Source organism: Magallana gigas, chromosome 4, assembly GCF_963853765.1.
Source record: "Magallana gigas chromosome 4, xbMagGiga1.1, whole genome shotgun sequence".
Classification (NCBI taxonomy): Eukaryota; Metazoa; Mollusca; class Bivalvia; order Ostreida; family Ostreidae; genus Magallana; species Magallana gigas.
In genome coordinates this window covers 26546821-26569548 of record NC_088856.1, presented here as the reverse complement: position 1 = coordinate 26569548, position 22728 = coordinate 26546821, and the positions used below count along the sequence as shown (strand labels likewise).

Below are 22728 nucleotides of genomic sequence, written 5' to 3'. Positions count from 1 at the left end.
TCATATGCTCATCTCGGCTTATTCGTAATAAATATCACGAAACTCCCAATATGAATATGATACCAGTATTCATTTATTTGGGAGATATGACGTAATTTTCAAACTCAGAGCAAAATTATTGAGTTCAATTTTATCCCTGTCAGACTGAAATTCCCATAGAAGACAATTTGACTGTTTGATAAGTACTAATGTAAATTAACAGTAATTAAGCGAATTTTGCTTACTTTTTACAATGAATTTATTAATTTGTTAAAAAAAAAGATGTAAATATAAACAATAAAATGCTTTCTTTGATGATTCATGCGGGTTATGAAGGTAACGATCATTGCAGAAAAAAATTAAATAACCCGTTAACGTGGGTAATGTATTTTTTCTGCAATGTCGCCACCTTCATATCGCGAATGAATAATCAAAGAAAGCATTTTATTGCTATAAATCCTTGTTCTGACTGTTATGATAGCAAACTGCCGGATTGCCCATCCGAGGTTTTGTTTGTTTTGCTTTTGTTTGCTTTGTTTTGTTTTTGTTTTGTTTCGTTTTATTTATCTATATACTGACACACTTCTGTCATAAATTTTAATAGATGAGGTATTGATGTGACAAGTTTGTATTCCACCTGTTTTTGGAAATTTAGTATATGAATTAAAAAAAATAAAATTTTCAGCCGGGGGGTGGGTTGGGGGACCCCCCCTCCTTCATCCCCGACCGTATACAGGAATGTTTAGTTACAAATGATATAAAAATTACCGAGAAAGCGATGGAAATCTATGACAGCTAGAGTAGTGGCAAAGAATTACTTACTTCAACGTACAGAAATCCCCGAACCAAAAGCAATTAATAGAGTAACAGGAATACTCTCTTGAATTTGTTACTATTAAGTCAATATTTCCGTAGCATAGAACTTAATAAAATGTCGCTTTTCCAAAAATTATTAACTAGTCAATATCATTTTTAATATTGTTCGGCTAGGAATAACATTGAGAGGATATTCCTAACATTTCAATAAATCACTTCTGATTTATGGATATGAAGACGGTGACATAATTTAAATAAACGTCTGAGACTTCAAACCAAAGTATTGTCATAATATGTAGAAATCAACAATACACGCAGAAATTAACCGGTTACAAAATCAATAATTGGTTAGCCGTATGAAATAAAAATACTGTAGATTTTAATTTAAAGTATTTTCAAAATAATGTTTTTTGTCTTTAAAAACAATTATATATTCAAGATAAATTGGAGACTATTTGATTAAGACCAAGTTGCAAGGGCTGATCTCTAGGAGAGAAATTAGTGTATGCATGTTAATTATAAGGATTGATAAAACAACATGTCACTGCCTTGTCTGTTCCGCGTTTAATAAATCATAATGAATGATTCTAAAATCACTGTTGAGTTCCGTTACAACTATCATTAGTGTATCTATACATTTAATGTATTTATTGTCCTTTTTTCTTAAGCACAACATCAATTTATTGCACTGAAAATGCTTTTGTCCACAGTCAGTACGTTAATGATAATTCTATCCGTAAGGATAATCATTTCAAACGGAGACCTCTAAACACAATAAATACCTTATTTAAAGTAGAATTCAGAGCTTGAGGAGGCCTTTCTTTTCCTCGATTAGCGCTCTGGTGGAATTCTTGAACTTTCAGACTCAACCCGCTCTGTGTTTTATGCAACTGGGTGGAAATGACTTGTTCCCAGCAAAGCCGGAAAAGGTGACCACGGGCATTTTGTCGTATGTTCAGTATCTAAAGGATGGTATTGGTATTCGGCATGTGGTAATAGGACAGCTCCTTGGAAGACTAACTTTGGCCTCATACCCGAGCATCGTTTAACGTCGATGTAGTGATCGCCAAAAGACACCTCAAGGCAGAGATGGAAAAACGATAATGAATACATTTCTGGGCACATCTTTGATTTTTGACGGAACTGACTTACCTTGGGAGGTATTGGGTGCCAAATCCAGTTAGGAATTTTGCTTTTCCTTTTCTCCCATCAAACATATGAGACATAGGTCAGATGTCAACTGCTGTGCTCTCAGTATCTATCTGTATGATGTCAATTGGGGCTTTAAATCTATATTTACATACTGTTTTCGTTTTCTATAGTCCCATTCTAACTTACAATCAGGATTCACATATGTCAGAAGTCAAGTGCAATGTGATTTATTGGTAACTATTTGTTATTCCATTTTTGTAACTTATCGCATAAACAAAAGTCAGAAATTAACTGATGTGTTGCAACCACTATTGAAATAAAACCACTATTGAAATAAATTATTTCAATAGTGGTTGGGAATGCATTTCATTAGAAAAATCGCTTTGCAACCACTATTGAAATAAAACCACTATTGAAATAAATTATTTCAATAGTGGTTGGGGATGTATTTCATTTGAAGAATCACATTGTAACCACTATTGAAATAAATTATTTAAATATTGTTCCGGGATGTAATCCATTTTAAAAATCAATTTACAGACACTGTTGAAGAACATATTCTATTAAAATTATTTTTCAATCGTAGCTTAGAATGAATATCTTTATAAGTATTACTTTGAAAATTTATATTTTTTTCTTTACGTTTCTCTTTCTACAGACATATCATGTTCAATGAATATTGTATATTACATGTATTTAAATGATAGTGAACATATTGTCAATTGCCAGAACTTCTATTCAAACCCCCTGTATAATGAATCATTATTTATTGATAAATATTATTATAAATATTACTATTGAGATAAATTATTTCAATAGTGGTTAGGGATGTACGTCATTACGACAACTATTTGAATATATTATTTCAATAGTGGTTAAGGATGCGTTTCATTTCAACCACTATTGAAATAAATTATTTCAATAGAGGTTAGGGATACCTTTCATTTCAACCACTATTTAAAGAAGTATTTCAATAGTGATTGATGATGCATATCAGTTTTATGTCTATTATTATGTCTATTTGTAGCACTTTCCTTTCTGCTAGGGGAATTTTTTTCAGATATGAAGTATGTCTTATGATATGATAAATTCCTTTTCAATCATGATTTACCTTTATATGGTCATGCTTTCCATACCACCTGTCATCTGGAAGTGACAGTGCTTTACGCAGACGGAATAATAGGCATAAAAATGACATGCATCCCTACCACTTTTGAAATAGTTTATTTCAATAGTAGTTGTAATGAAACGGATCCTTAACCACTATTTAAATAAATTATTTCAATAGTGGTTGTAATGAAACGCCTCCCTAACCACTATTGAAATAACTTATTTCATTAGTGGTTGTAATGAATCGCCTCCCTAACCACTATTGAAATAACTTACATGTATTTCAATAGTGGTTGTAATGAAACGTGTCCTTAACCACTATTGAAATAATCTATTTCAATAGTGGTTATAAAGAAATGCATACCCAACCACTATTGAAATAATTTATTTCAATGGTGGTTTTATTTAGATAGTCAGGTTACTAAGTGATCCTAATAATAAAATACATTATAAACCGCTATTTTTCTCTCATATATATATATATATATATATATATATATATATATATATATATATATATATATATATATATATATATATATATATATATATATATATATATATAATAAAAGAAAAAAAGCAACACTAACTGCAAAACATAAACGCTTTCATTGTTAAAAATCTTCAGACGTTTTACAGTCGTTAAAACTATGACGTAATTACGTTACCTAGTGATAACGTCAACAATAATACTATGACGTCATAATGCTTATTGAAGGAAACAATAAAACTGTAAAACGTCTGAAGATTTTTAACAATGAAAGCGCTTATGTTTTGCAGTTAGTGTTGCTTTTTTTCTTTTATTATATTTTTACCGGACACTGAGAAAATACTTTTGTGATTTGGATATATATATATATATATATATATATATATATATATATATATATATATATATATATATATAATGAAATAACAATTATATATAATTTATAAAAAAAATATCAAATTACTATTTGCAAATTGATACTTGAAATGAAGTACATCCACGACCTATACAAAAAAAATATCATAAATGTGATGTGTAAAATGAAATTTATTGCCAATACTGCACAGTTATTCTTGTACTGAAATACATCTATACAATTACGATTATCATAAGGTATTTCAATAAAGATTATTATAATGATATATGTTATATAATATTTTAAATGGTGTTTGTATTTCAAAAGTGGTTGCAAATTATTTTTCATGATAAGCTTCATAACCCACCACTATTGAAGTAATTTTTTTCAACAGTGGTCGTAATAAAACTCATTACCAACCACTATAAAAGTAATTTATTTCAATAGTGGTCGTAATAAAATTCATCATCAACCACTATCGAAATAATTTATTTCAATAGTGGTCGTAATAAACTTCATCACCAACCACTATTGAAATAATTTATTTCAATAGTGGTTGTAATAAAATTCATCACTAACCACTATAGAAATAATTTATTTCAATAGTGGTCGTAATAATCTTCATCACCAACCACTATTGAAATAATTTATTTCAATAGTGGTCGTAATAAAATTCATCACTAACCACTATTGAAATAATTTATCTTAATATTGATGTTTATAATTACATGTATCCTTAATTGATTTATTTTAATATAGAGGGGGTTTGAGTTGAAGTTCCGGTAATTTCCAATGTGTTAATTCTTGTACAAATAATTTACGATTTTCACATTATATATCAATAGAAAGAAAAATGTAAAGAAAAGATAATTCTAATAACAATTCTATACATCATTCTACGAGATTTTTTTATTTCTGCACAACAGTAAAAATCCGAAAAGAGGTACGTTAAATTGATAGTCTCGGTTATAATTACTGTAAAATATAAGTCTTCAATACCTTTATTGTGAATTTGAAATCAATCGTTTGTTCGAAAAAAAAATTGTTTGCATTTTAATTTGCGTGAATTGGTTATATATTTTTGCACACCCGTGAAAATTGTAACATTATACCATATTTCCTTTTAGTCTTGATTATTAATACCGTAAAATATGCAAGTATAATACCTACATTTTGTATCTGATATTGTTCGTTAGATAAAGTGTTTCTTGCGTTACAATAGTAATAACAAAGAAATATTTCTAAAAAGTTCATTCTCGTATACAAAAAAAAAATAAATATTTAAACATTAGTCTTTAAAAGTGTCTGTAAAGCGACTCTTAAAATGAAATGCATCCCCAACTACCATTGATATAATTACTTCGATAGTAATTGTATTTCAATAGTGGTTGCAAAGTGATTCTTCAAATGAAATATTCCCAAACCACTATATTTCAATAGTGGTTTCATTTCAATAGTGGTTGCAAAGTGATTTTTCTAATGAAATGCATTCCCAACCACTATTGAAATAAATTATTTCAATAGTGGTTTTATTTCAATAGTGGTTGCAACAGAGGTAACAGAACATTATGTTGATATCAATTGCATACTTTGATAAATCGCATAACTTCAAGGTAATGGTTATGCTAAGTAATGACAACGATGAGAGAACATGTATATTTTGAACAATAAGGACGTTAAAACAATGCTATGAGAGTTTTAAAATGTCTGAAATGTAAACCATAACAGTGTTCTTATCCTGATTGAATTGAAAACAAGGAAATAAATATACAGCAATATAAATACAGTACTTTTTCAAATCATAGCGATCCTGTATAAATACACTAAAATATGTAAGTATTTTTATCATTTCTTGCTATTTGTCTTTATTTTTCTGATCTCAAGTCTAAAATTAATGTACTTCATGTAAATATTTAAACAGCTCATATTCATAAAAAATTTTCTTCGTCAATAACCACTCTAACGCATGCATTACTAAACATCATCATATTTTTGGCATTGCTTAGGAAATATGTTATTACTCCCTTGGGAGAAAATAAACTTTTTGTGGTCTTCATAGCTAATAAATAGGTATACAATAAAAGCTGGTATAAAAATCAACTGACCGAAACTTTGTTTTGGTATGTTTTAGTTTTTTAGTATAAAAAGTTTAAAAATCAGTTTACATATTTAGTTTAACTCATCTTTTTCACAATAAAGCAACTATTTTGAATTATAGTGATTGCAGTTAATTAAAACCGTATCGATTAATGAATGATGTTAACAGATGATAAACAATTTTGTATAATTATTAAGCCTCAGATGGTCTTTGTATTATTAACGCGTCGGATTGATTTTCTAGGTATTCTTTTCGGGAAGAAAATGAATATAAACTTATATGTTACAACATTTAGAAAACCCTTTGTTAAAATATGACATGAAATATCACTTTCTTTAACATAATAATTATTGCAATACAAAAACTAGATGATGTTATTTCATTTTATGGATACCGGAGGTCAGAAAATTGGTTACATATTTCAGAACCGGGAAGTCAATTTATTGAAAGCTACAAACTAATATTCAAACATCGACAAGGTTACGTGCTCTGTTCCAGAGTATCAATACGGACATGTTTTTATGTATAAAATATGTATTTAATGAATATACATATAGGGACAATAACTTGCGTTTATTTTTATATTAAAACGGATGCCTCTATTTGGTACATGTATTATATCGATACTTATTCTAAAAGTGAATGGAATAAGCCTCTTACTATTACAGTGACTAGAAACAACACTGTTTTGAGATCATTAAATACCTTTTGTTAAAAAGTCATACATGTATAACGTGTTTCACTAGGGGTCATCAAATTGTATATATGACATACAAGGGCAAATGATCTATTACTGAAGTATCCATACGGTAAGCAGACAATAAGACCTGTCCAGTAGTCAATATTTTTTTCATTGACAGTGCGTCTGAACTGTATGTTCAAAGTTTAGCGATTCCCTGATTTTTGTTTGATTGACTAATAGAACAAGAATGTACAATCAATGACGTAACCAAAGGGGTTTTCAAAGGCTAACATTTTTTTCTGGTCATCTTAAGTGTTTTACTTTTTGGTTATGGGGGTCAATTTTTTCTCGCATAACATATCATTTCTTTTGCATGAAAGTGTTCGCTATCGAAAAAAAACCCCACAATGCAGTTTTAAAGGTAATTTGTTTATAAACTCAAGATTTGAACAAAGTTGCCATATATGTTATGTCGATATGAGGGCGATAAAGCACGTTAAGTATTTTTTTATCAAAATGAAAATAAAATTTTGCTTGGTTAAATATCAAAACAAGTTTATTATTCTCCTCGATTGCATATATATGTCGGACGGAAGGTTTCATCCCTTGCACTATACATATATTGCATAATAGCGAGGAAGATAGATAAATTCCCTAAAGCAGATATATTGTATAAGCATCCTTGAGATGTCTGTATTGCCCTCCGCTTCTGATAATATTCTTCTCTCGGGTCTAACATAATCAATGTTGATTTCAACTCCAGTCAATATTTGTAAATCAATGTATTTATATCATAACATATAAATAATAAAGTTTCTCCTTTAAAATTCTAAAAAGAATATCCAATTTTATCGGATAAGCATTCTTAACAAGAATGGGATTAGTTTTATAAAAAAGAAAATAAACATCTAACTTTTTCTTGCTTCTTTCTTAAAATAATAAAAAAAACAATGAATAGCAACCATTTATCATAATCTTACAATAAAATTTATAATAATGAAGATAAAGTAATGAACTGATATACGGTTTTTTACTGCCCATGACATCAATTATTGTCTAATATATTAATAATTTTGAAATTGATTAAATATTTTTGTTCGAAAGTCGATGAAGACACAATATTAATATCACATTAATTTGTTTTACGTTTCATTGGTTTATGAAGAGTTATTGTTGGTTTTCATCGTAAATGCACTGTAAAAAAACCCCAAAACAAATTTCGAGTTTTGGTTGAATTTGAAACCAGAAAGTAAAAGATCGTATACAAATTACATAAATTTTAATCGTAACACATACAGGGATTTTTCTTGATATGGCGACTGTGTATCAATATAACATATTGTTATACTTTCATGTTAAATACTGAAATCTGATTGGTTAAGACGCAGTTAATAATATTTACTATTACCCTCAGCGTTAGCAACGCACTTGGCAACGGGTAACATTAAAAAATGTTACATGCGCGAAAATTATGCGCGTACGGTTCGCTGTAGAATTCACGTTATTCCTATATAAAAGCAGTAAAATTTTCTTAAAAATTTAAAAAAAGACATTCAGTATAACAAAATAAATAGTGCCTGTTTGGGAGGATAACAGTTGAAATTGACACCCCTCGAAAACCATTGTCAACCTCCGCTTCGCGTCGGTTGACAATGGTTTTCTCGGGGTGTCAATTTCAACTGCTACCCTCCCAAACAGGCACTATTTATATAATATGTAAGTATTTATTCTCTGTTTTCTACATCACTTGTCTATATCTCTATTTGTCGACTTAACTCAAAATACATATTCTTCATTCATATGGTTTCAACCTTTTCAATTTTTATATTAACACTTGCATCAAAAATATGTTCATGATAGGCTTTTCACATTTTTAGGCAATTACAATATGTATACGTAATGAAGATAATTTGTTAAACTCTCACAAGACCAATACATTATAGGATTCAAGGATAGTTTTTTTTTTAAAAAATGCAACCTTTAAAGGTGCAAATGTGTAGATACGGATATTTGACATTTGTTTTCATTTTTGTCCTTAACATGATGACCCCTTTGTTCATTAACAAAAAAAGTTCTTTTGTGTGGCATATCTTTTCAGTTTTACAAGCTGCTTTAAATGTCGATCAAAGTACATGTAGTGAATCTTCATAAAGGGAAGAAATTTTTTGAGATGACCCTTTTCCAATGTTTAAAATTGCTGATTCCGTATTTATTGTCAGTCATGTTTGTTTATCTGAAGAATAAATGGCACGTACTGTACACTGTACCAGTTATCGGCTTACATATACCCCCCCCCCCCCATTTCCTCGCCTTATGATATTTTTTGATACGTTTTATCCATTTGTTAGATTACATATGTATATCATTTTTTGTAATTTAGCACGCCCCGAATTTGCCAAGTTTCCTTGATTTACTGTACCAGTTATCGGCGTCATGTCTGTTCAAAACATGGTTCCCAGGCGTAGGGTGTGGCCATAATTGGGGGGGGGGGAGCAATTTTTACATAAACATATATGTGTATAGTGAAAATTTTCAGAAACTATTTGGCCCAGAAAAGCTCAAATTTATGTGCAAGCATCCTCAGATAGTGTAAATTTACGATTGCTCAAATCATGATCTCCAAGGGTAGGGTGTGGCCACAATGCGGGGATCAATTTTACACGGAAATATATAGAAAAGTCTTTCAAAATCTTCTTCTCAAAACCTATTAGGCCAGAAAACCTAAAATTTGTGTGCAGGTATCTTCAGATAGTGTTAATTTAAGATTGTTCAAATCACCGTCCCTTTGGGTAGAGTGGAGCCACAATGGAGGGATCGAGGAGTTTAACACAGGATAACATAGAGAGAATCTTTATAGATCTTCTCAATAACCATAATACCAAAAAAAAAGCTCAAAGCGTAGACAAATCCACAGATAGAGTAAATTCAAGTTGATTCCGGGGGTATGGTGGGGTCACAATAGTGGATGTTAGGTTTATACATGGGAAGATAAAGAAAAAAAACGTGAAAAATCATCTGGAAATGCATTCAGCCTAAACAAAAACTGAAACCAGTGTGAAAGCACAGATTGTGCAGATCAAATTTTGGTCATAATTTCGTGGAGAATAATGGTGCCACAAAGAGGAGGGAGGTTAAATAGGAATAAACAAAAAATTATAAGAACAAAAGGGGTTTGGTAAATTATGAACAAAAACTGACAGATTTTTAAAACTTTTTGTGTAAAATCTACTGTACTTAATTTGCAGGATGTTTTGAATTTGATATTTTATGCGCATTCAATCAAAGTTATGGCTATTGTTGCTCAGGTGAGCGATGTGATCTCTGTGCCTCTTGTTAATGTTAACAATGCTTTGGTAAGACATTTCTAATAGTCAACCAAAATCTGAGTGCCAGTCGTCGAGTTATAAGCGATTTACATAGCCCACAATTATTGTTATGTAAACAAAACTAAGGTCATCTGTATGTTTACATTTTGAAAGTTACAATGAAAATTCTAGGTAAAGACCTTGATTGTTTATTTCTGCTCCATGCAACACTTACAATGTTGGCGTCTGTTTGCTGTTTGAAGGGAACGCTGAATTTATTTAAGCCCCCCTCCCATTCCCCAGATAAAATACTGTTGGAGACAAAACGGAAGTATTCGTCCCAAGGAAATTACATAACGTTATTAAAGTTGCACGGCGATATAAGACCTTGTGTTTTGTACTATGAAAAAAACACACTAAAAGGCTTTAAAAACGAATTTCCATTTTTTATTAGATCAACGTTAAGTTCGTGAGCTTAGTTTTGCGCTCAGTGCATTTCCATGATATCCTCATTATCAAACGGTTTTCAGTGATATCTTGACCTTGTTATGTTTCTGGATATAACTTTCATAAATTATGATATAACATTACTTGAAGGTAAAACGTTGTTATATAAAGACACCGTTGAGTGGATATTGTGAACAATTAATAAGGAAGTAAACCCAAAATAATGACCATTACAAACTTTCTAAAGCGTACTCTATCACAATTCTTTTTCCTTAGTTGATTGTGAACCAGGAAGTAAATAACCGTATACAGAAATCCAAACACATACAAGAATTCTTCAAATCATGGCAATTATGAATCAATACACCATCATATGTAAGTATTTATTGCTTTTTTCCTACTTATCCATATCTATCAGTCTAACGTTTAACTATATATAAACTAAACATTTCATCAGTTAATATTGATATAATCGTTCATATAGATCATGCCTAAAGAATAGGGTCTTGATCAGCTTTGACCAATCTTAGGCATACACAAAATGTATATTACATAGTTCAATTCAATTTTTTTATTTCAAAAGTTCAGTACATTTTATGATTTGAGGATAGTTGTATTTCAATACATTTTTAACGCAAAAACGTGTGTGTGTGGGTTGGATATTGAATGTTTGTTTTCATGATCACGCTTTATATAATGTCCCCTTGTTCAATAACAACAAAGATTCTTTTGTGGGTCATCTATATGCATGTGTTACAAGTTGCTTTTAATGGTAATCGAAGAAGTGAACCTTTATAAATAAGAACTTTTGTGATAATATCCTTGTTTGAACTTGTTGATTCGGTGTCATTATTTTATGTTGTTTTTTCTTAAAAGATTAAATCTATTTTATCTAATTTGTTGCTATTCAGTTAAAATATATAGGGGTTGTTAAAGATATTCATTGATCTCAAGAGATCATAATTACATATTGTTTCCTAAATAAATAACCGTAAACGGTTACAATATTTTTTTTACATCTTTAATGACCGTTACATCTGATGTTGCGGACTCATTTAAGCAATGAATGCTTAGTTTTGAATGTCGTCGGTCCTATGAAACACCAATGCGATGCAGACAAATTGTATACAGCGCGTTAGCACGGTATGATTATTTGTCTCCATCGCATTGGTGTGTCATAGTACCGACGGCATCCAAGAATAAGCATTCAATGCTTATATTTATATTCAAACTGATGATTTTTGTATGAAATATATGTGTATCGTCGCTGTAAAGACAGTATATACGCTCTCAGTCAGGGATATGAAACATACATGGAACAGCCATATTAACAAATTATTAAGAATACTTCCACGGCTAAAAACATAGTGCCAAAAACATCAAAGAGAAAACTATTTTTCATAAAGACATAATTTAATTATAATTTTTGAAAAGTACATATCAAACTAATTATGTAAGGTTGAACGTTTTATTTAATCTAACAAACTTTAATATTATCAAAACACGTGATTATATATATATATATATATATATATATATATATATATATATATATATATATATATATATATATATATATATATATATATATATATATATATATATATATATATATATATTATCTGATTAGATATCTTCAATCTGGAGATCGATTTTCCCCCGTATATCACTGTATTCGCATGAGAACTCACACTATACAATACAAACAATTCAATGTACTCTCAAGTGTTAAGTGTTTTATACTAGCATTCAAAACTTGAAAGAAATTTGCCGTACATGAGGACAATAGAGAGCATAAAGTACTTTATATCAATATGGTGTGAAATTTTTCTTTGTTTTTTATCAGTATGGGTTTAATATTCTCCTCGACTGCACATATTTCCTGAAACGGAAGTCGCCATAAAAACACTATACATCTATTACATGATGATGAGGGACACAGAAATGAAGATTGATTCTCCAAAAAATAAACAAACCTGCTTTGGACGAATGCTCTGGCCTCTGCTTCTCGTCTGGCAATATTTCGTCTCTCCGGACTAATATAATAAATGTTGTTCTGAATCTAAATCAATATTTGTAAATTGATGAGCATAGGTCTTATACCATGTTATTAATAAAATATCTCCTTTTAAATACAAATGACAAAATATCAAATTATAGGGAATCAGCAGTCTCAAGAGGAATTGGGTATGAAAAAATATGCACCAAACTGTTGCTACCATCACCTATTAAAAATTTACGAACCATGAAAACCAGTTGTTTATTTTTATCGTTTCCGATAAATTATATACAACATAAAGACAGGTTATGCAATAAGAAATTGGTTTTTTTTTTACTGCTGACGATATAGTCATGCATGGTTGCTTTATCTATGAATCGTGTTAATAATTAAATTTGTTTGAAAAAATATTAATTAAGCCACATTATTATTATCCTATTGATTTTTCGTAGACAGGTTCACTAAAATACGTTCGTAGGTTTGATGAAGAGTTATTGTGGTTTTAACGGTAGAAGCAATGATAAAATCCACCTATCTTTCACTTTGTAAGAAACTTTTTATTGTTTCTCACATCGCAGTTCGTTTTCACCCCCCTCCCCCCCCCCCAAAAAAAAAACAAAAAAAAAAAAAAAACAAATCCCTCCCTTGTTTTATTCAAACTTGAATCTGCTTGTCAGTTATTGATTGATTTGTACAATCATTTTGAATTTGATGTATTTTTAATTTAGTTAAAGAAAGATAATAAAGGAATGTAGTCGTAACATATGTCCAAAAGAGCAATAAAAAGAGTTTATTTAGCATTTTTTCATACTTTAATTTCTTCGTATGTTTCTAATATATTTTCGTTTACATGTACATTGTTCTATTGATTAACCGATAAAACATGAATGTTTACATTTATTTCTTTGTTTTTATTTTCATTGGTAGATTTGGCTCTGATTATACACGAATCAAGTTCAAGTTCCATCAATAGGTAAGAAATTAGTGGCAGACGCTGCAAACTAACTAGCAGTATGTTGAATATATATTGAATTACTTTGATTTATAATCAGACACATTACCTTGATTTGATAGTAGGTAATCAAATTAGAAATTTATATACTAAAATTATGGTTTAGCAAATTAAAAACTACGAGTATGATAAAAGTTTTTAACCAAAAATCATTGTGTTAGACATTGATAATTCTTTATGTACTACTCGCCATTTAAACACATTATAAGACACATTTTTGACAATCCTTCTTTTAACATTCGTATTAAAACAACAACGTAACGTAAACAATAAATATGAAAATGAATATATATCTGTATGTTGTATGGCAAATGATAACAATTTCTCTTCTTTTAGAGATCTGTGTTTGGAGACGGTTAAAAGATTTATAGATTACGGTTGGAAATGTAACTTTCGTTTGAGTAACGCAAAGGATATATTGCAAGATGGTAGTTTTCTTTTTTAAAATTTTCTTTTTCATATTGTCGCGATTTTCTGTTTTTGAATTTTGTTGTACTGAGTAATTGTAACCTATTTACTTTCGTGATAGATGTGAAGCATCAGTAAAAGTAAAATAACTTTTGAAATAGTGCCAATATGATTTACAAAAGCCAACGTCATTATAAAATGGTTTCACAGGCCGGCATTCATTGAAACTTTAAACTAACAACGTAATTTGCCCCTCTATAAAATCGTAATTATATGTTAAAATAATGTAACAACAGTCAAAAATATATTTCATGAGTCCTGCATGAGATAATTTTATTAATTTAATATTAAAAAGCTGAAGTTGAGTTTTGTTTATAATTAAACAATGTTTCTGTTGCACCCCTCTCTGTTGTCTCTCCGGCCGTTTCAAGAAACCGTTAATATTATAGAGAATGTGATCCTGTCAGCTTACAATATGTTTAAAAGTTGGTAAAATACCAAAAATCAACACATAATAATAGGTTCTATTTTTTATTTGTTAATGCATAATGTTGTTTGTAAAAACCCCTCGCAGTTTTAAAACTATTTTGAATCAAAACGAAAACTGACAAAGCACTTCGTCAGTAAAATAGGTTTTATTTTAGAATGGTTAAGATTATAAAAACTTAAAACTAACCAATATATAATATATAAATAATAAGTTGAATGTTCTTAAAGAACTGGGTACGGTAAGCAGCAAAATCGGCCCTGTTTTCAAAGTTAATGAAATTTTGAGTGAAATATTTGGAGAATTAACCGGTTTCAAAACAGTTTGATTTTTGAAAAAGCTTTTACGGTTTCCATATAATAGTTATCTAAACAAAGCATCGTTTATAGCTATTCAGTTAACTAAAAACGTCATGACGTCATGAAATGTATTGACAACGTTCTTCAAATAATAATTAAAGAAAGGATGTTCTGGTATATAATGTAAATAAAGACATATTTAATCCATTATTTTTTTGCCTTTTGCAGTAAGGAATTAATTATGTTTCATGTTATATAAATTTATACATCATCATCATAATAGCTTGCATTCTCTCACCAGAGGTCGTGTTACGCAACTTTCCATTGCACCTCTGAAAACGCCCAATGTACAAGATTAATGTACAAATTGAGAAGATGGGCAAAATGTATTTAAAATCAATGTAGTTTTTTATTTTTTTTTTATTTTTTTTTTTTTATCTAAAATCAATTTAAATGTCTAATGCATGTGAACATCTTTCTTTCAAAGTTACTGTAAGAGCTTTTTAGGCGAGGTAAAAATTAAAAACTGCATTTTTACATTATCTAGTTTGACGGATTTTTGAAAAATTGAAAGGGCAGGTTTTGCCCGCTCCAGATTGATTACTGGTTTTATAGAAATCAGCAGCAGTGTCAACTCCTATAATCTTATAAACTTGCACACAATGCTTGTTCTCTCTTTAAGATGATTAGACAAGAGAATGAAAACAGCAATAACACGTGCCTGTCATCCTTGTTTTGAGCATGTGACATACTATTTCTCCAGTTTTGACAGAAGTGTAAGCTGTACAAGTAATTGCCTTCCAAAAAGCTTGCTCGAGTTAACAAAATAATTCAAGGGCTACCGTATCTTATGACATGAATTTTAATTTTCGCTGTTATTCATAAATTCATCAACGGAAGTAGAAAATTCAGTCTTTTTCCTCGATATATAGCTTTTGGTGTTCCGAAAGGGTCACTTCGACCTTTGCAATTTCGGGCGAAGATGCGAGGTTGCGAAGGCGAAGGTACGAAGGTGAAGGAGCGAAAGTGCGAAGATGCGACGGCGAAGCGCGTAGATGCGAAGGCGAAAGTGCGAAGTTGCGAGGGCAAAGGAGCGATACTACTATCACTCTTTCGCCCTCGCAACTTCGCATTCTCACCTTCGCACTTTTGCCTTCGCCTTTTTATGTTTTTGGAGCTCTCTATCGTTTAAAGATATTTTTAGCTGTATAAAATAACATCTTTGGCAGAAGATTAACTTTTGAGAATTTATTTTCAACACCCCGCGCAGATCAATATTTTCATTATTTCTAGTGGGGAAGGGGGGGGGGTCCGAGGGATAATTGTACTATTGTACTAGTCGGGGGAGGGGGTGGGAGGTCCGAGGCATATTTGTAGTAACTTTACTATGTGAAATCAATAATACTAAATTTTCCAGGGGTGGAGGGGAGGGGGAGGTGTCCGACCCTCTCTCCATTACTGTGTGAAATTAATTTTCCGTGGGGGAAGGGGGGGGGGGGGTCTGGGCCCCTCTCAAGCTCATCCGTGCATGAAAAAGGAATGTCGCATATTATTTAATTAAAATGGTATAATGTGTTTGAACCACGATGTTGGTTTAAGGTAAACAGACAGCTGATAAGTGACGGGAGTCTGGAAGTGTATGTGTACACATTATTGCGGACATTACATTTTATGAGGAGTATATAATGATTAGGCATAGTGAGCACAGGTAAACATATATGTCACATAACACAGTAAAATATTTATAAACTTTCATAGTAAGCACGATGGCCTATAGCGCATGGGTATCAATAACATCTAAGATTAATCGGCAATCCTCGGGCGAGTACGGTGCCTGCAACAAATTCGATTCCATTGGAATCGACCGATACCTCATGCTGAATGCAATAAAAAAAAAGACGAAGGCGAAAGTGTGAAGTTGCGAAGGCGAGAGTGCGAAGTTGCATTGGCGAAAGAGCGATAGTAGTATCGCTCCTTCGCCATCGCACTCTCGCCTTCGCATCTTCGCACTTTCGCTCCTTCGCCTTCGCACCTTCGCAATTTTGCCTTCGCAACTTCACACTCTCGCATCTTCGCCCTCAAGGCGAAAGTCGAAGTGGCCCCATCGGAACACCATAATAGCTGGAGCATGTACATGTATATTATTTGAAATTAATTAAATTCATTATTTCAAATTATTTTGAAGTGTGCATGTATCAAATAATTGCATGTTAGCTTGAAAGATAAAGCAGTTAAATTGTATTTGTTATATTAAGATGGAAAATCAAAGGCCTTTTTGTCATTTCCAACGATAGGAAAGTAATAGAAACAGTTTTTTTTATTCAAATATTTATAAAGCTGCATGTGTACACACGGTGTGCTCTGGGGTACTCTCATGATCCCGTCCACTAATCGGCACGCAAACATTATGAATTCATGTGAAGTTATCGCGCGAAGACCTGCTTTTAAATTACCTAACACTAAAAGGATTAGATCTCCAATGTTTTGAATAAATCCATTGGGAGGGGGTCAAATGATTTACATTTGTTTTGTAACATATATATATATTATACTTTAGATTGAATGTTTTAGAAGAAATTTATCGAAGAAACACTATGCACACTTGACTACTAATTGATTAATGTACATTTAGTAAGACACGCAAGTTATATCTTTTCAAGATGAATGAAATCGATCAATTGATCAAAAATCGGGACATACCCCTGTTCGGCAATTTAATTCCTCCAGTAAATATTCCAGCGACATGAATATATATTTGACAATGTTTTAATCTGAAATGATTATTTTTTGTTAATAATGATAACTCAACACCAATTACATGTATTACCAACATTCTACCGTAATAGATAGTTTAGACCGATCAAGAAATAATTAACGCAAGACATCCGTGAACGATGTAAAAAGGTAATTAATGTATTTTCTAGAATTAAAGTTGTCATTTAAAAAGCTAAACACAGCTAGATCTATCATTAGTTTTGAATTCGTACATTCTTACGCAAAATGTTGTACTTTTTTAAATACTGTAGAATATGTACGCGACTAACCCCTAGACACATGTCCCGTTACAGAGACTAATGACACCCATGTACTAGTAAATATACTGGGCGCTTAAAATGCATGCATATAGGAATATGATCACTATTATATTTTTCTTGTGAAAATATTTTTTTTTAAGTTTGATTTAATTACTTCAACAGGATCGGCAAACATTCAGTGTCTGATTTACTAGTATAATTATATTTCTAATAACGTTGTACCAAATATATAAATCTACACAAATATAATGTTTTGAATCTGACTTCTGATTTGATAATAAAACTGTTTTGAAATTTTAAATGTATCTGTATAAACTTTTCTCTCTCTCTCTCTCTCTCTCTCTCTCAGCTACTTTATGACGTCATTTGTTTACACTTGTTACGTCATTTATGTAGAGTACAACGACACACAGATAACTTTATATTCATTAAATAGCAAATTATAAGAAATGTTGAGGTTTTTAAAAAAAAATATTTCTTCTTATATCCATCCTGAAATCAATATTGTATATTTTTATTACTACACAACAATGTTGACCATTTTATCTGCAATACACGGTATGTAATTGTAAGTAATTCAAATACACTGTGTCTAAAGACTAATAAACTAATAAAAAATACTCCAATTTTTCCATGGAACGGTTTTATTTTTCTTTAATTAAAGTCAATTGTCAACATAAGTCTATTTTTACAGTTAAGTATTTATTTAGGCATTGTCATATTAAAGAAACTCATCTTACGTCTTAGCTAACCAATGAAAACATTCATTTTTTTGTGCATCTTGAAAATAGAAAAAAATAAAAAACGAAAGTGGCCGCAGTCTTGTACATATTTTTTTCCGTTTCTATGTTAATAAGCAGTCTAAAATTGTGCTATTCTGAAATATTGGTGTATGAACTCGAATGCTGCCTTATAGAAATATCAGATCAAACATTACAAAAACCCATATATTTTACAAAATCCGTAAACAAGGTCCGGTTTCGGAGTTTACAATTACCAAACGCACGTGAATTTTAGCAAACGAAAGTTAATTTCATGCATGGGGTGTCCTACATGAACTATTCCGGCGAACATTTTAAAGATATCATGTGTTTGATTTTTCACATTTCAACAGGGCCGATATGTTATACAATGTACTTAGCGTACCCAGTTCTTTATAAGGACATTCTACATATAGAACTAAATATAAATTCATAAAATATCGTATTGAATACTGAAACAGAATCCATTGCACACGAATATTTATTTCCTAAATGACATTTCAAATAGTTATGAAAATCACATTTGCTTTTTTATCATAGTCACCACATGTCCCCAAAAATGCAACTTCCTGACAAATGATTTGTATAATTACGGAAACTCTCTGGAAAAAATTCACCTAACGATAGGCAGTAAGAGGGAAATTTTCTACTTTTGTTCAGGACTTGGTTATAAAGCAAATTTTAGCATCGATTGTTCATCGTGGAACGCAAGTAAGTCACATATCTAAACATGTAATGAATAATTAGGAATGGAAAGGAATCAAATTTAATTTTTTCAATTATGATAATACTTTTTAAATCTTATTTAAAAGGAAGAAATGAATTCAATATGTATAATGAAGAAACGGAATTCATTTTTCAGAGGAATACATTATTTGGGATTATGCTCATGCCTGCTTCGTAGAGGATGCACAGTGTGTCCTTATCAACAAATACTGCGTCTGTCATTGTATGCCTGGATATATTTTGATGGAGGAAAAGTGTCTAAAAAGTAAGATAGTATTAACATGTAGCATAGAATAAGTACTGTTAAATCATTGTAATTATATTGGGGTAATTTTTGACGGATTGTGAGGTTTTTGCTTATTCGTAGGGATATCAATTTGTGGGTGAATGGTTTGCAGTTTCAGTACGAAAACAAACTCCTTCAAAATTTGTTTTCGACGAGGATGGTAATTCTTTAGGTAGGACTACCCATTATTACCACTTCGAAATCTAATGATTCCACAGTATTGGTTTATTGTTTTAAACATTTTGAATATCACTGGGAAGCAAACATATTTATGTATCGAGATTAAATTCAAAAAGATATAGTTGTAGTAATTTTAGTAGTAATTTACATATAGTAACATTTATAGATTTGCATACATTATATAAACAACAATTATAAACAAATATTATACACCAGAACAATTGTGAATATAAACTATAAATTACAAATTATAAGCCAAAAATATTCTTTAACTGTATTTTGGATATTATCAGGTATTTTTTTATATCATTGTTTTATTTTTTATTCTGTTCTGAGATTTGGCCGCTCCATCTCCATTTTTTAGCATTTTCTACAGATATATGTTCTTGTTCTACTGTCTCTCTGGGTTTGTTGTTAGATACTACTTTGACCATTTGATCTTAGATACGGATCGTAGGCATCGATGTTTGAACACTCCCAGTTTCCTTGTGAGTTCTTTCCGGAGCTTTCAGCATTCTTATCATTTTTATCCATATAGTAATACTGATTTTACATTACTATTGAAGATCTTGAGCTTTGTACTTGACTACATGTGTTCATATGTGTAGATTTCTAAACTGGTTTTAAGATGGCAAACATATGAAGGGATTTGTTGATTTTTGTAATATCAGTACTTCCTGATGTTACTATAACGCAGACCAGATTTGTGGAGATGTTTACATCTTCCAAACACTCTCCATTTACTTGTGCGGTGTTCCTGTTCCGTGCATTAATACTCATTATTTGGTCCTCTTTAAATTGATATCAGGTCTTAAGCTTCTAGATGTTGTATGTAGTTTAGTTGTTTTATCCTGCAAATGCTAATGAGTTGAAGCGATAAGTCGTTGGCATACTGTTAATTCCTTATATTTTATATATACTTAATTCTGCGATCCTGCTGTTTTGTATCAAATGGCGAGAATATAAAATCGCGAATGACGAACTTTACTCATTATTTCTTATAGTTCTCAACGGTCAGAAAATAAAGGCGATATTTTTATAACCGCTAAGGGCGCTTCTCTCGATTTGACGCGGATATTAATTCTTCGTGTTTAATTAGGAATCTACAGTAATCTAGATCACCCAGTTTGTTTCTCAATTTCCTTTAATGTCGTTTTCCGAATCTCTAGTGGATTTCCTCATGACCAAGTCTATAACCACTTAAAAAGCAGAGCTGATAGTTTACAATCCTGTTTCAGCCCCGATGTTACTGGGAACCATTCAGTTTGGCCATTGTTACATGTAACCACCACACTACACTGAACTCCTTATGTTAATAATCATCAATCACAGGCCGTACAGTCTTGAGAGTTTCAACAAACTTTAACAATGTACACTGTCGAGGGCCTTCTCAAGGTCAACAAATTTGAAGGATAGAGAGGACTGTCCCTTTATTGACTGCTCTATGTGTTTTGTAAAACAAAAATGTTGATTTCTGATCTAAATTCTGCCTGCTCTTTCTCGGTTATCCATTAACGTGTAGTTTTACTCTGTCTAAGAGAACTCTGTTAAACATTCTACTAAATGTAAGTATGAGTGTGATTCCACGCCAGTTGTTGCATTCTGGTTTTTTTTCCGTTTTTGGATGTTTCATAATAGTTACTCCTTCGGCATTGTTATATTTCATCTTCCTGGCTTTTTGTATTTTGATAACACGTATTTCCTTCACACTGATGTCTTTAACAGTTTTTAACGTTTTTTAAAATCAATTTCGATAGCTGGTGTCTGATATGAATCTTCTTTATTAAACACCGATCAAAAATGTTCTGCCCATCTTTTCACTGTCCATGGAAAGAATGTTTTTTGTTTTGTTTTTTTCTTCCAGATATTTATTTGCAAAAGTACATGTTACGATATTCAAATGTATTTGTAGTAACAAATATATAATAATAACAATTAATATAATAGTGATAATAATAAGAGTAATAGCAGTAGTAATAACAGCTATTATATCTGACTAAGTACCATATATAAATATAAAGTTACAGTAATATTTTATTCAAATCACAGTTATTTGTTTTACCAAGATAATATTATTATTGATTGATCTTAATAAAGTGCACAGAAATATTGAAGTTGATAGGTCGTAATAAGAAAAGCATTTTGTAGGGAGGTAGATCCATCGTCATCACAGTCTCTTTTTACTTCCCTATTTATGTGAAAAACCATGGGCCAGGTCGCCCATGGCAACATAAAATTATCTACAATTTATCCAAGGGCGTTTTAAAGAATGAATAATATCTAGAATTTCCGATACAATGTAAAATTTCTAAGTACTTCTGAATGCATAATTTCAAATAATATACAATTCCTTCTGATGTTTCTACAATATTTTCTAGTCTACAAAACATCCTATATTTGTAAATTTTTAATGCAACAAAAGATAAAAGTAAATTATTTATAGCAATGGTTTCATTTCTAACAGAGTAAAAACCAATAACTATGTGTTTCAATTTAACATCAGAACCAAAAATATTGCTCACTATCTTCCATGTATGTTGTACATTCACACACTCAAAAATAAGGTGGTGTGAATTTTTTTAACTTTTTCTGGACATATTTTACACATATAATCACAATTTTTATTAATCTTACTTACAAAATAATTATTTGAAAGTAAATTATTTCACAATTTATAATTAAATTCCGTCTTTTTGTCTTGTAACAAAACGATTTTATTCATATAAATAATTCCCAATCGCTTTTGAGAATATAAAATTCTTTATTGTATTTTGATTGCATGTTTGGTTTTTGAAATTTCTTCTCTATAAAATTTCTTCTCTATAAAATGATTATAGGAATCTTTAGTTGAGTATTTATTGTTCGAAGGAGTATGTAATTGTACTTGTTTCATATATCAGAGATCAAATTTGTTTTCATAATTCTTGAATATTGTTTTAATTATCTTATATTCGCACAACCAGTTATTTTTGTTTATCAATATGTCTGCTATTTCCTCGGGCGATTTTAAAGTTCCCGCCTCAGAGTATAAGTCTTTAACAAACAAAATATTACTTTTAAGCCAAGTTTTGAAAAATATTGTTTTCCCTTTATATAAAAAC

The 22728-nt window shown here is 30.7% G+C and overlaps 2 protein-coding genes across 4 annotated transcripts in view; both read left to right on the top strand.

The window, feature by feature from the left end:
* The window catches only part of LOC136269667 (neurogenic locus notch homolog protein-like), a 123869-nt gene that overhangs the window by 39569 nt on the left and 61572 nt on the right, over window positions 1-22728 (top strand). The window lies entirely within an intron of this gene.
* Window positions 10501-22728, top strand: part of LOC136269776 (prion-like-(Q/N-rich) domain-bearing protein 25) — a 28332-nt gene continuing 16104 nt past the window's right edge. Inside the window, exons 1-5 of the mRNA XM_066081797.1 lie at window positions 10501-10809; window positions 13361-13406; window positions 13782-13873; window positions 18976-19146; window positions 19298-19426. Of these exons, the coding sequence (XP_065937869.1) occupies window positions 10779-10809; window positions 13361-13406; window positions 13782-13873; window positions 18976-19146; window positions 19298-19426 (469 nt within the window). The 5' untranslated portion in view covers window positions 10501-10778. The remainder of the gene's footprint in view (window positions 10810-13360; window positions 13407-13781; window positions 13874-18975; window positions 19147-19297; window positions 19427-22728) is intronic.